Raw genomic sequence first — 14594 nt, forward strand, 5'->3', positions numbered from 1 at the left:
TCTTCACGATGAAATTACTGAAACCTCGCGAAAAATTAAATTAACTATGGTAATTTTCGCCTTTAATTTATAATTTATGACGTTTATCAGAGAGGAACCAACTCACATTTTCGAAAAAATTGAGTTAAGGATGGATTTGAGTTTCACTATCCATATGTTTTCCCCTGCCAAAAGCTGAAAGTCTTAAAACAATTTTTTTTTGTGAAAAGAGGGGTTACAGTATATTTTTTACATTGAGCCTTACGCAGGAATCAAACTCCAAACCTCTTTTACTCAGGTTCAACTTTTTGTGGGTTCGGTCCTTTCTGATGAACTTGGTCCATATATGCTCTCTTCGATTTGCATGGCGATAAAATAATTTTAATAACACTTAATGATTAACAGCCTTATTTTTAGATGATTTGTTTAACTACCGAAAAATTCTGAAATCGACCGATCGGGTCTGAAACATGCGTCATTAGATACTGTATCTTCATGTAATGTAACATACAGATTCATTGGAGAGTGAGGTGAGTGGCTTCCTACAATGTCGACTATGTTTGCGTAGTTTTCCGAATTGACAGCTGCCAATCAGGCTCAGACCTTGAGGCACAAGTACATAAGCTCTGGACCCGTGAAGCGCAACCGACTCAGCTTTTCCTCGTCTTCGAGAACGGGTCCTTTCAACCTCGAAATGGCGTCGTTGAAGCTCCTAGTTTGTTGCGTGGCACTCGTAAGTTGTTTCCTATTCAAAATTACTTTCACGTGGGAAAATGAGTACTCACAGCCTCGGTCCTCATACCATTCAATTATTGGTTTCATACTGGAATGAGTGCATCGTTATTAAATCTCACAAACGATTCTCAAATAGGTACTTACGATATAAAACCGCATTCTATCCTCAGTGGAGATTAAATATCTTAGAAACAACCAATGAGCTTCGGAGTTCGTTTCAGAGAAACCCAGTGGCACCATCGTGTTTCTAACAAAATTTCACGCAACCAAAAGTATTTGAATCACGATCACGCACTCCCCACTCCATTCGATCGGATTTCTTCGACAGAATATTGCGCAGCCTTGGGTCCTCGACTTGCACCGCGGGATTAGCTACGTCTAGAGCGCCGCACATTTGGACGTATTTCTGCCAAACGGAACTACTATGTGTATTAAGACATGAGCCCCGAGACCCATAAGAATATATCCATAACAGAGCTCACGTCATAATGCACATAGCTCCGTCTGGCATAAAGGCGTCCATTCAGACCTAGGAGGATCACGAGACGGCCAAAAATCCAGGTTCCTTGTTAATACGAGTCCGTGTACATACTCACGTTCTACCTATGCGTTAGTAGACGGCCGGCCGTATCTAGGAGTACCTCATAGAGTACATTGAGTCGTAATGTAAATGGGAGAGCTGGTGCCATGTTCTGCTCGACGAGTTCCGAGCCCGGTGTGCGGGTCACTTTTTCGATACATATTCGATCCAAAATGGCGTAATAATTGCACGGTAGGGTCCCCATGTATCGCAAACAATCGATTATGTATCGAAAAAGTGACCCGGCGCCGCACAGGAGTCTCGGAATTCGGGACCTGGAAATTGCTTAAAAGTGGCGCCAGCTCTCCCACTTACATTACGACTCTGTGTACTCTATGGAGTACCTCTCTCTCGCCCTGCTCTCGCTTCCAGTGCTGCCGTAATAGCGCAGAGAGCAGTAAGTACAAAAATGAAGTTTTGAGAAAACGGGCTCAGAAGCTTCTGATCCGAAAATTTTATTAAAGGAAGCCTCCGTTCTCTGTCAAATTGCCGCTAATCGTCCGAAAGACTCCTAAAAATCGTTTGGATGATTAAAAATCGACCAATTTTATGTCAATTACATAAAAAGGATATTTTTAATTTTCATGATAGCTTATTGTTAGGCAAGAAAATCGTAAGTGCTATTTGCTGCATACTTCCGTTGTTGCATTTGGACACACAACAAACACATTTTCAGGTTAGAAATTGGCAGAAGAGGGCAGCACTCTACTTGAAAGCACTGTTTTCATTGGTTCTCTGGAGGAATATTGTTTTTTACTGCCGTCTTGCCTGCAACTACGTCATTTTTTGCACACTTACGGCTTTCTTATCTGTCTCGTCTCCACAAACATAAGATGAATTTCGCTGTTTTAGCTATTTCAGTGATTTCTTCTAGAGGAGATCAGACGAATCTTGAAGGCAATTCGATTTCGAAAATTTGACCCTCACTGCTCTCTTCGCTATCACGGCAGTGTAGGGATGTTCATCTAATACTAACACTATAAAATACTAATACTATAGAATACTGTAAAATACTAATACTATATCACTCAACGGTGGGGAGAAGAGGTCGAGGAGGGTGTCAAACCATTTTGTTTTTACGTGTGATAGGACAGGTATCTTCGTCCAAAAAGTGTCAGGGAGGCAGGGAGTCGATAAATCCAACATTTTGCGTTACGTATTTTGTGAACAGCCCTCTCCATAAAGTGTCCGACACTAGAGGCATCTGCACAACATTGCTCCATCAACTCACTACTCGCACGCACAAACAGCGTGTTGGGCGAGCTCTGAGCCGCGGGTTTTTAATGTGCTGGTTACACGCTCAAATTTCCATCAATTTCTGATCAAATGGTGACTGGTGCGCACCATCTACCATCAAATTTCTGCGGCCTGCAAAAATTTGATGGTAGATGATGGAGCTGTGGGGCTCATCCTTCATCTGATTCTCACACAACCGTGCTCATTTCAGGCTTAATTCAATCAACACGCTGTTTTATTTAATTTTACTCATCAATCTAGATAATTGTCGACCCCCATCTTGGTCATCATTTTTATCGGAATTTGACGGAAATTTGAGCAAGTAACCAGGCCATAAGCGCTCAACAGCTTGGGAGCACTTTTTGATTCCAACCGCCTCTAGAATTCTTGTATGGTATAGTGGCAATGCGTTCAAATGACCCACCAGCTCAACACTAAGATTTTATAGAACGGCATGAAATATTCAGAATAGAGAAATCTGAGATACCTTTAATTGATGCTTCTGACTTCGATTCACGGAGGACGATAATCGTTTTTCTAAAATTGGTCTTTTTCGCGATACCGTTGTTTTCTGAAAATTAATCTGAAATTTCGGTGAGCGAGTTCTTTCATCTCAACAGTGTTCATCTTATTAGGGGAACTTAAAAACGCGCCCACATGGAAGGAAGCTGAGCGCTCCCCTAATACGAACGTATTATAGCTTTCCCGCTTTTTTTTTCGACTCATCTCCTGAAGGTCATTATTACTGTGATGTACTAGTATTTTATTTAATTTATAATGGACCTTTTTCTTCTCTTCTTGCAAAGCAAGACAATCACTTCCTCTCCCTTACCTCCATTGACAAGCCGCCCTTTCATGATAGAGCACACGTGGGTAGCTCTTAAGTGGCCATGAAATCCGTTAGAATCCGCTAGAATTGAAAATGTTATCTGATATCTTTTCCCCTGAAGAATTTTCACAATAAAACATAATCTCATGATCAGTTTATTTTCTCGCTTCATTGCTCAATGCAATGTAAAATTAAAAAGTCTGTTTTTTTTTTGACAAATTATCGATGCGATGCAGGCAAAAAAATTCTAACCTACGATAACGCTAACATGGACTCCCAATAGTTCATTTAATTTTATTTTTCACGATTTCGAAAATTATTTCCTTAAATAATCTTTTGGGGTGCTTCTTTTTCTCTAACCACCCTGCTTAACATTTTCCATGCGGCTGATTTCCATGAAGTTGGTTTCCATGCCATATGCGCATGGAAACTTTTCCGTCCCAATTTTCCATGCGGCTGATTTCCATGAAGTTGGTTTCCATGCCATATGCGCATGGAAACTTTTCCGTCCCAATTTTCCATGCAAAGTTCGCATGGAACATTTTCACCAGGGTAGGATTGAACCTAGGTTTGCACATACGGTTAAGCTTCAGATGCATTTAAACGAAGGTTAATTTTTTTTAAACTTCTTTAGAGGAGACCCCTCCGAAACCCTCCTGCTCCGGGTAGACTCTGGTCTCTTACGGGAAAGTGGGATCTAGACAATCCGCATAAACTTGTTCCATCTACACCTTTGGTGAATAAAAATTGATAAAGTAATGACTTTCATGGATTTCCACAAACTGAATTTCTATCAGATGCCGTGTAAATTTTACAGGTGGTTGCCGCCGTGGTTGATGCACACCCGACTTGCAAGGAGTCCTGCAATCCCTGCAAACCGCGCCGCGTCCACGAATGCCCCGACGAGTTCGTTGGTCGCCTCTTCCTCGAAATCGACGTCACCGTAAACTCGGATTACGATTGGCTCTCGAACCAGATCGAACTGATCGGCTGCAAGAGCGCTGCCGAAGAGTACCAAATTATCATCGACCTCTACCAGCAACTCGAGCAAGCTAAGGGCTGCTTCGACACCTGCTACGAGGACATCTACACCGACATCTTCGGACTCGTTACCGAGTATCGTGAAAAGTAAGATCCTGACTACTTAGAAGTTTCCCGCTCAAATCCTTTTTCCTTTTAGAGATGACAGGATATTTGACTTTCGTAAACGTCCAACTTTCTTTTAGACATTCTCGTCATCAGAAAATAAAAGCTTTGTCGATTTACACATGCTCTGTCACAGTGATCTATGAATTGTAGTCAACAATAAGTAGACTTCATGATAGCTTCATGATAGACGAATCTTATTTTCCCCCGTGGTCTAACCTAACAACCGCCAACCACCCTTTTCAACAAATAGAATCCATTAATGTTTCTTATGACGTCTTTGTCTATCAATTGGACGTATTTCTGTCAAACGGAACTAAGCGCCAATTTGAGTTCCTTTTGAGGAATTTAGAATGCCGGGTAACGCGTTCTGTCAAACGGAACTAAGCGCCAATTTGAGTTCCTTTTGAGGAATTTAGAATGCCGGGTAGCGCGTTCTGTCAAACGGAACTAAGCGCCATGGAAAAGCATTGCGAGTATAGGACGGAACAAGCCCGACGCCCGTTTCCGCCGCCAATCCAAGCCCCCCTCTACCTTCCTTCCCGTATGGCGCTTAGTTCCGTTTAATAGAAATACGTCCAATTTCAACAATCAGTCAGCTGGAAACAAAATATATAAATCATTCGAAACGTTTCAGGCTTTCTGTTCATTATTTTTAAGCCTCGAGTATCGTTTTCTTGTGTTTTTTAGTTATATTACCCGAACTATTTTTGTGTCTAACTGTTTTCTCTCTGATTTGTAGGTACTGTCCGCTGTCTATCTGCTACACCGAGCGCATCGTCTCAGCCCGGAAATGCGCGCGTAGTAGGCTGTTCCCGGAACTGTGCAAGTTCCGCGCCCTGTACTTGGAAGTCATTGCCCGCATCGAGGAATTCTGCGGCAAGTACTCCATCGACTGCAAACCGCGTGCAATCGTCATGCCCCGCGAAGACGATTACACATTCGACATCTATTTCCCGGCCAGTCCACGTTGCAACGACCTCACCCTCATCTACCAAAACTGCTTCAAAGACTACAAGTTCCTCTACAACTTCATCGAGAAAATCGATTTCCCCGACGATTCCCCACTGTGCGACCGCAGGCAGAAGCTCTACGAAGACATCATCGCTATCTGGTAAGACATTCGTTTATTGTTAAGTACAGATTTTGCTTCCGGGCATTCGACAGGGAGATGGAGGCTTGAAGTCTGAACAAATGTTGATGAACTGTTGAACATGCCGACGCACTATGGTCCCAATCCGCTCGGGAGCGCTCAAAAATCGATATTTATGAAATTGGACGGCATTTTTTTTTCAAGTCAAAATTGATAAATATAGTATCTACGGGTCATAAACTACACGTAGTATACCTCAAAAAAATTTCTAGTCACTTTGAAAGTGTCACAAACTGTGCAAATAGTCGGATACGTATTTTCTGACCCGTGAAGTGGCTATTTCTAACAAAGCGTTCGGAGCCTCTCCTGAATCATGAAATGGTCTCTCAGAATTCTTGCTTATATCATTTTGTAGAGGACTCTAAGAGGATTGTAACGCACTAATTACAATTTTTCTCCGAGGTATTCTGACACATCCCACACAAGGTAGAAGTTGGATACCTATTTTTCATAAAAAAATGTCGATTTTTCCCACGAACTTCCATTTTAAAAAAAAGTCACCAAAGGTCACCTAATAAGACACCTTTAGGGAGCTTCTACACATTCTTGGGAAGCTACAGTAGAAATATTTCGTGCTTTGGTTTGCTTTTTCTCGAGAAATCGAATTTACTAGGTCTCTAAGTCGGTGGCTAAAATAACGGTATTTAGCAAGTTTAGCCATCGATCAATCTGCAGTCGTCTTAAACTTTTTTGAGGCATGCGACACCTCCAAAAACGTGCTTAAATAGTCTCTATGAATCCTTAAGAAGGATTTTAAACCAAAAATTGTTGGTTCTTCTTGCTTTTTGGACGAATTTTGAATATTTTTCGTACCTGCGTGTTTCCTTCAAAATACTGTTTTACAACCCTAGAAAGCCCCTCGAAGAATATTCTGAGACATTTGGCACCTCCAGAGACACTTTTAAGTCGTTTCTGCAGATCCTTAGAAAGGCAACGGAACCAAAAATAATTCCGCCTGCCTTTTCGACCAAATTTGAATTTTTTACGTGCCTACGTGCTTGCCCCAGAAAAACTCAATTTTTTGCCCTGAAAAACACCTATAGTTGCAGGCTTAACACGTGCTAAGCACTTTTGCATCTACAGAGACGCACTTATGTAGCTTCTATGAATCTTTTTGAGGTTTACCGTTTCGAAAAAAATTTGGTTCCCCCTACTTTTTGAGATTTTTTGAAAAGTTTTCCGTTCCGCAGTTTTATCTTTAAAAATGCTCTTTTCAATCCTAGAAAGTACCTATTGATGTAAAATTCCTTACTCCCCGAATATTTATCCATTGTTGATTGGATTTTTCTTGACGTGACAATATTGCACCCCCGCTCTTCAACATTGTTATGTACCCGATTTGCGTTTCCCGTCAAATCAACATAAAGAAAAGTCTTCTCTGAAGCATTATTTCGACATTTTTAAAATACAAATGAATTTTAGATCTATTTCATTTTTTTCAGTTTAGTTTTCCTTAAAAAAAAAAAAAAATTATTGGGGGGGGGGGGTGTCAAACAATTAAAACATCCTTAATTTTGCGTGAACTGTACATGTATGTGCAATGAACGCATGGTTTTCATCCAATCTAAGGAAGTATAACAAGCCAATCGTATGGCAGTTTGTGATTTATGTGAAAAAATGACAATAACTTTTGCAAATGATTTTTTAGGGAAAAGCGGAGGTCAAATTCGAATTCAGCGCATCAAAATCATGAGGAACACATATCTTAAATGTATTTATACTCAAACGGAGAGCCGCTATGATTGTTGATCACTGAAAAGTGAATTGGGACCATAGTGCGACGGTGTAAGTCGGCAATCACATAGCTCGGTTGGTGACGGGCGACGGCAAACTGCCACCCGGGTGGCAGTTTTCAAGAAATTTGTATGAAAACTGCCACCCGTATAAATTTGAAAACTGCCACCGGTAGTGAAAACTGCCACCCGTGTAAATTTGACAACTGCCACCCACATGAATTTCGGCGCTCAGAGGGTCGAAGCGGACATTTAGAGATTTTCGGAGATCCCAGGTAAAGAAAAAAAGTAAGTGGGTGGATGCTGTCATCAAGCGATTTGATGAAAAAATCCCTAACAAAGAAGGCGAAGTGATGTCCCTTTATGACTTCATGAAAAGAATTTCCACTAAATTCGCCAAAAATCCCACCAACCTCACCAAAAAGAAAGAAGGTAAAAGTCAGAAGAAAGTTCAAAAGGTAAAAAAGAAAAAAAAGAATAACAAAAGTAATGCCAAATGATGAAAAAAGCTCCTAGTAGTGATGTACTCTTTGACTGTAATTTTATTAAAATTTTACTACTTTTAACTATTTTTTACTATAAACATACTGTAAATTACTGTAAAAATACTTTTTACAATTTTTCACTACTTTCAACTAAGAGTAATGCCAAATGATGAAAAAAGCTCCTAGTAGTGATGTACTCTTTGACTGTAATTTTACTAAAATTTTACTACTTTTAACTATTTTTTACTATAAAAATACTGTAAATTACTGTAAAAATACTTTTTACAATTTTTCACTACTTTCAACTAAGAGCCCATTGACCTCTTTTCACCATATTAAAAAATTTTAAAAAAATTGTATTAAAAAATAACTTTTAAACACGCCTATTAAAAATCATCACAGACACTGCTCAATTTCTTATCATGTGTTGATTTTCAGTAGACAGTCCTCAGCCTGTCCAAGTGTGAAGGAAAGTTTGGTAAACTGTGCGACCCCGCTCAATCGCGCTCCTTGGTCAAATTTCAACGGGTGGCAGTTGTCACTACCGGTGGTAGTTGTCAAATTTACACGGGGGGCAGTTGTCAAGTCGGGTGGCAGTTTTCAAATTTATACGGGGGGCAGTTGTCCATGTTTCCAGGAAGTGGGTGGCAGTTTACAGCCTCCCGTTGGTGACGTCGCAGACGTCCTGTCATATCTTATTTTTGAAATGGAAAACTACTCAACAGCAATTCTTGAAAACTGCCGTGATTTTCTTTTCTGTGCGAAGAAAATTCTGCAAAAACTTCATGGAATGTCAATTTGTTCTCCTTTAAAAAAATAACATGGAGGCGGAGATTTCCAGACACCGCAGATATGTGATTGCGGACTTACGCCGTCGATATCCTACGAAAATCCCTCTGACACTCGTGCAAAACGATGTTAGATCAAAAAGCAAAAAAAATGTTGCACGGCCATTCTCGCAGAATCTGAATCCCCCCCTCCACCTCTTCCTATATAAATAGGATGAAAAAATATTTATCCATATGAAGGTGGTATGTATTCAAGGATGAGGCAGCAGATTCAATTTCTTGAACGTTCTTCCATATCTTCATGATGGAAGTGAAGGAAGGATTAAAATGGAAGAAAGGTTGAACAAATGTAAAAAGGTTTAGATTTTCTTATCGAGCAAAGATCAAAGAGTTTTGAACTTTTTCAAGTCATCTGAGATACATCGAATTTTTAACTGACTCAAGTTTTCTGAGGGTGTTAGGGTAGCAATATTGAAGGTATACCTACTCGACATTAGAGATGAACCCTTCCTTCCGCTATGCAATATGCTTGCAAGACGTTGTGTGCCCTGAGCGAAAATGCCCAGAACGCACATTTTAAAAATTGTGTCCCGAGCTAATAAACGCACGCGGTGATTTCGCACTAAAACGTCAGCGGCACGTTAAAGGCACGTTCCGATAGGCAGATTGAGTACAAATAGAGTTGCTCTGTTTTTCAGTTTGCACTGATTCCTACCTCGGCCAGTTACATACCCATTTTCTTGTTTCAATTTTTCAAATTTTAGCTATTGTTCCAGATAAGATTTGGCATGTAATTGGCCCAAAACGTCCTGTTTGTGTTCTTACTCTATTTTTTGCCTTTTCAACCCACTTGTTGTTTATTTATTGTATTTTATCGTTAAAAATTCAGTTTATTGCGTTGTCTATCTCGTTTCACTCACAAAAAATGTACTTTTTATACTCTGTAGGATTGATTTCACCAAGTTCCGTCAAGGTCTGGACTGCAAGTACTACCAACGCTTTGTTGACTGCTGGGAGGACCAAGATCAAGTAGATCTCATCTACCTTGAAATCATCGCCGCACTCCGGCCATTCCAGGTGAAATTCGGAAACTGCTGGTTTGAATCCTACTTCGCGCTTCAGGACCTCTGTAACGAGGCTGACATCACCTTCGTTGACTACGTTGACTGCGAGAACTACTGCCCGCAGACCAACTGTCGCGGTAGCTTCCTGCCCTCCGAGCTCCTCAGCAAGTACTTCAACAACATCTTGGTCACCTGTGGCATGGACTACTCCTCCTGTCTCAGACTGTGGAACGAGCTGGACTGCAAGCGTGACTCCAATGAATGGAAGCGCCGCCAAGAGTGCTTGAAGAGACTTAGAAGGAGACTTCGCGAAATTGAGCGTTGTATCAACAGGCTCATCCGCGACATCATTTGCAAGTAAGTTTTCAAATTTTTCCTCGAGGATGGGGGAAAACCATGCAAAAGTTGTGCGCGTCATACTTACACGGAGAAAAAACTTCGTGCGTGGGACCCGAAGTTTAGGTCGTATGGATCTCTGAAGTTTTCGGATTGAGCATCTGAACACTTTAGGTCCAGCTGCTGAGCTTCGGATCACACATCTGAAACTTCAGTTCTTACGAGTCAAGTTTCAGAACTGTAGTTTCAGATGTGTGATCCGAAGCTCAGCAGCTGGGCCTAAAGTGTTCAGATGCTCAATCCGAAAACTTCAGAGATCCATATGACCTAAAATTCGGGTCCCACGCACGAGGTTTTTTTCTCCGTGTAATTGGACCGAAGTAAGCAAACATGAACCAAGCCACAACAGCTTTTGCCAAATTTGACTGGGCAATTTAGTTTTTACAAGAGAACGTTTGTGCGGATTTCTTTAAAAATTTCAAGCGATTCGCTTCGCACTATGCAGAAAATTCACTGGCATTTGCACAACAATTGGCAAACATGTTTTGAACACAGACATTACACCAGTTAAATATGGCTATGGCTGATGTGGCTTCGTTTATTTTTGCTGAACGCGGTTTAATTGCAATCAATTTTTCGATAGCTTGAAATGTGTCGAATGATCGCTTGAGACTACTCAATTTTTCAAACTTTTTTCTTCAGAAGGGGAGGTCCTCAGGCCTCCTTGGGTGGGGTATCTCTCTGTACTCCCCAGACCCCCTTTACGAGGTGCCTCTTTTCTTACCTTCTCCCCCAACAAGAAGTCCTTAGTGTCCCACCTATAAATGCCATATAGCCCCGAACGCAAGTGCAGCGCGGTAACGGGAATGATCTCGAAAGCGTTGCTCCGTAATTTTAACAGCTGCACCAAATCAATCATCATCAAATCAATCACATTTTGGCTCTGACCCTTTCCAAGAATCATCTCATCAGTTAAAATAATTCTACATGAATTTACTTACTCAAATTTTAGTAAAGTCAGTTAAAAATAATTGTGATAAGGTTATGGCGTTGAATTACTGATTGGTTTATTTTGCTTGTAACAAGATCAATTATTCTTGTATACTGTCAATACCGTTTTTTTCCACTTTAACGTAAGTACGTGAGACAACGGATGTAAATTGAGGATAAAAAGAAAGTTCTTAACTAGAGAATCATCACTAAGCTGCTACAAATATATCTGTAATCAACCGAGTTGAACCTGAAGAAGTATACGCTCTTCGTTTTCTAATTTGATGGAAAAATACATTCAACTGATACTTTTTTAACGGCCTCTTGGTATTCACAATGATCTCCTGATTAAAAAATTTTTAAGTTTCTACCCGAATTGTAGTAACAGTTCAATGATTGACAACCTTGTTTTGTACCCAAAATTCTAATTTTTGTTTTTTTTTTTTTTTTTTTTTTTTTTTTTTTTTTTTTTTTTTTTTTTTTTTTTTTTTTTTTTTTGGTAAATCAGGATCAACACCGACTTCATCGATTGCCTGGACAACTTCGACACTGAGCAACGCACCTACATCGATGAGGTAATCACCAACTGCAACAACGAATTATGGCCACTCATCATTGAGTTCCGTCAAGACTATTACTATAACGACGACTGCCTTCAGCCAATCCTCAACGCGCGTGGAATCGCTAATGTCGTCACCCGCAGCATTATCCCGACCCAGACCCCATGCTACGACGTTTCTCTGTATTGTTTCGACGAAGACATTAGGGAGTCCGTCCAATGGTTCGAAGGCGTTATCCGCAGCAACTTCTACGGCCCCACGGCCGACCTCATCCAGGTTAGTTCCAAAACACTTAAATTTATTGTAAATTTCTTAGGCTGTGTTATGTTCGGGTAGCTCAGTTAGAAGTCTGATCAAACACAGGGTATGATGACATATCAACGACGGTAGTTGAAAATGTGTTTGAATGTTCCTAGGTAAAAATAATGGGCATGTATCTCCCGTACGAAATTTTCCAGGGTTCTTTTGAAATTTTGTAGAGATTTTGGCTTATCTTATATGACAATCTCAATATTTTTGTAGGTTCACCAGAAATAATATGTGATTGGTGTAATTTTTTTGGTAAAATATTTGAAGAAAGGAAGAAAAAATTATTGATGAAGTATGGAGGGGGCAAGTGCCTCTTATCACGTTATGCAGTTATTAAAATTTGATTACATTTTTGGTGTTTCTCACAATTTTTTTCGATGAAGAACCTTCATGATTCTCAATTACCTCCATGATAAATCCTCCTAATAGCTGCTAATTTGTCCCTTAACATTTGAAATTCGTCAATTAGAGGGACACGATAGGATTACAGTAAAATGGATAAGTGTGATTGGGCGATTGTATTACAAAATTATTTTTTTAAATTTGTTCATCCTTTATTGTTGAAGATTTGATTGGTTGTCAGGAATGACAGTCAATTAAGTCATTTGTCCATTATCCTACACGCACTATTCACAAGACAAAAAAAAAGAACGAGTGATCTTTATCGACGCGGGAGACAAAAATTGATCGAAGGTAAGTATGGATGTGTCTAGGTAATCTCTTAAGCGCTGTCTCCACTCGTCAAAATGGCGTCAAAATGGAAGCTCAAAATGAATCGATTTCAACAATAAGGGCCTTTAAGTCGGGACTGGATGCGATTAACGAGTGTTGCAACTCAAAATAGAGCGGCACGACTCTATGTTGATCAACATTCGCGAACAGATTGTATTAATCGATTCATTTTGAGCTTCCATTTTGACGCCATTTTGACAAATGGACACAGGGCTTTATGTGTTAATATATTGCATTTTGACAGATTCGTTTTGACGAGGGCTGTGAGGAATACAAGCTTCGTTGCAAGTGCCTGAAGGACCTGGAGAGCATCTGGTTGGCCTACCGCAAATGCCTGAACGAGCTTTTCCGCAAGCTGATCAAGCTCATCTGCAAGCGCAAGTGCAAGATCGGATCCGACGAGTACAGGCGCGAGATCAAGCGCATCGCCGAATGGCTCCGCCCGCGCCTCGTCAACATGATCGACCGATTCAAGAGCACCTGTTGCGAGATCAACGGAATCCTCGACAGCCTTTACTCCAGCAACACCAACCAGGCCTGCACCCGCTCTTACAAGTACACCGAGGCCGAGTTCTCCTTCCAGATCTCCGGCTCCGTCAAAGCCTGTTAAATGCCCTTATCATCCCCGTCAGTGCCCGCAATAATACAAAAAAAGCAAGCGAAAAACCTTGAATTTTTTGTACTCTTCCATCTCATTCAAAATACTCATCACACATTTACATAGGTTTGCAAAAATGGAACAAAAAAATGAAAAAATCCCTGATCTAATGACTGTTGAAGCATACACAACTTAGGAGAGTACAAAAGCTAAAATTCTTAAAGCATTTTTGCAACTTTTTAAAGCATATTTGCAAAAAAAAAAAAAAAAAAAAAAAAAAAAAAAAAATGATCCCATAACTGTTGAAGCGTAGACAACTTTGGAGATTAAAAAATCTAAAATTAATATTTTTTGAAACATATTTACAAAATATCGAGCTAATTTCTTTGATGATACCTTGATACCCTCCTCGGGAAAAAGGGGAGAAAAAGGATGGAAGGTGGTGAGAGGGGGGTTGACAACATAATGAAAGGGTCATTCTAAAAACACAGATTGTTTAGCACTCTTAGTGCCTACAAATGTCGACAATGTGAACAAAAAATCGTTAGTCAGTTTCACTCGCCTACGTGACAGTATTACCAATTTATGGACTTTTACAAGGACGCGTAGGTCCAATCGATTGGCATGTATATATAAAGTAGAGTTTCAGGAAAAAGAGAGCAATCGTATCTTATACTACAGTATGATTTTTTTTTTACTTCATCCCCTTCATTAAAAAGTGTTTAACCCTCAGATGCTCATACTGGGTCAAAGACCCGAGACTTGCTCAAAACACGTGACTCGGGTTGTATGGAGCTGGTACTTATGAGCTTTAGTTATAGATCTACAAGTACATCGTAACAAAAGAATTAGACATTGGATTGGAAAAAAAGGAAAAGTTGCATGTCAACATAAATGAAGACAGGAGCGTCGTCGGGCCTGGTTTTTAACGTGTCTCCCAAGTCTGAGCGACACACCTAGCTCATTTGCAGGAGTGCAGCATAGAGTGAAGTATTACGAGTTCACACCTCGCGCCATCGCGCCTTCAATTTTACAGATGCAACACGAGCATCCATCAAGCACGAATAGTTTTATTCCTGCACCGTCAACAACGTGCGTCCTTTCCCTTGCTTTATTTCTATCTATATTGTGTTCGTTTCATTTATCTTATTTGTAGTGGTGCATCAAGGACTACGTTAGCAGCACAGCCGAAAATAGAATAGACACATTTGGGCCTCGTTTTATGGCCACATCGTACGATACTTTACCTACATAACCTAAAAGACGTCAGGCGAGACTTGTCCCAAACCGGTCTTCGGTTTTTCATTTTTTTTCCAAAACTCCTTTTATGCACGTATATGT

The 14594-nt window shown here is 40.3% G+C and overlaps 2 protein-coding genes across 2 annotated transcripts in view; one reads left to right on the top strand and one right to left on the bottom strand.

The window, feature by feature from the left end:
• The window catches only part of nan (transient receptor potential cation channel subfamily V member nanchung), a 103243-nt gene that overhangs the window by 58820 nt on the left and 29829 nt on the right, over positions 1–14594 (bottom strand). The window lies entirely within an intron of this gene.
• Positions 388–13931, top strand: LOC109032933 (uncharacterized). Its single transcript, XM_019045283.2, has 6 exons — positions 388–712; positions 4177–4487; positions 5248–5619; positions 9612–10085; positions 11563–11890; positions 12900–13931. Exons 1-6 carry the CDS (start codon positions 674–676, stop codon positions 13263–13265), a joined length of 1890 nt encoding a protein of 629 aa, XP_018900828.2. The 5' UTR covers positions 388–673; the 3' UTR covers positions 13266–13931.

Source organism: Bemisia tabaci, chromosome 3 (genome assembly GCF_918797505.1).
Source record: "Bemisia tabaci chromosome 3, PGI_BMITA_v3".
In the NCBI taxonomy this organism is placed as follows: Eukaryota; Metazoa; Arthropoda; class Insecta; order Hemiptera; family Aleyrodidae; genus Bemisia; species Bemisia tabaci.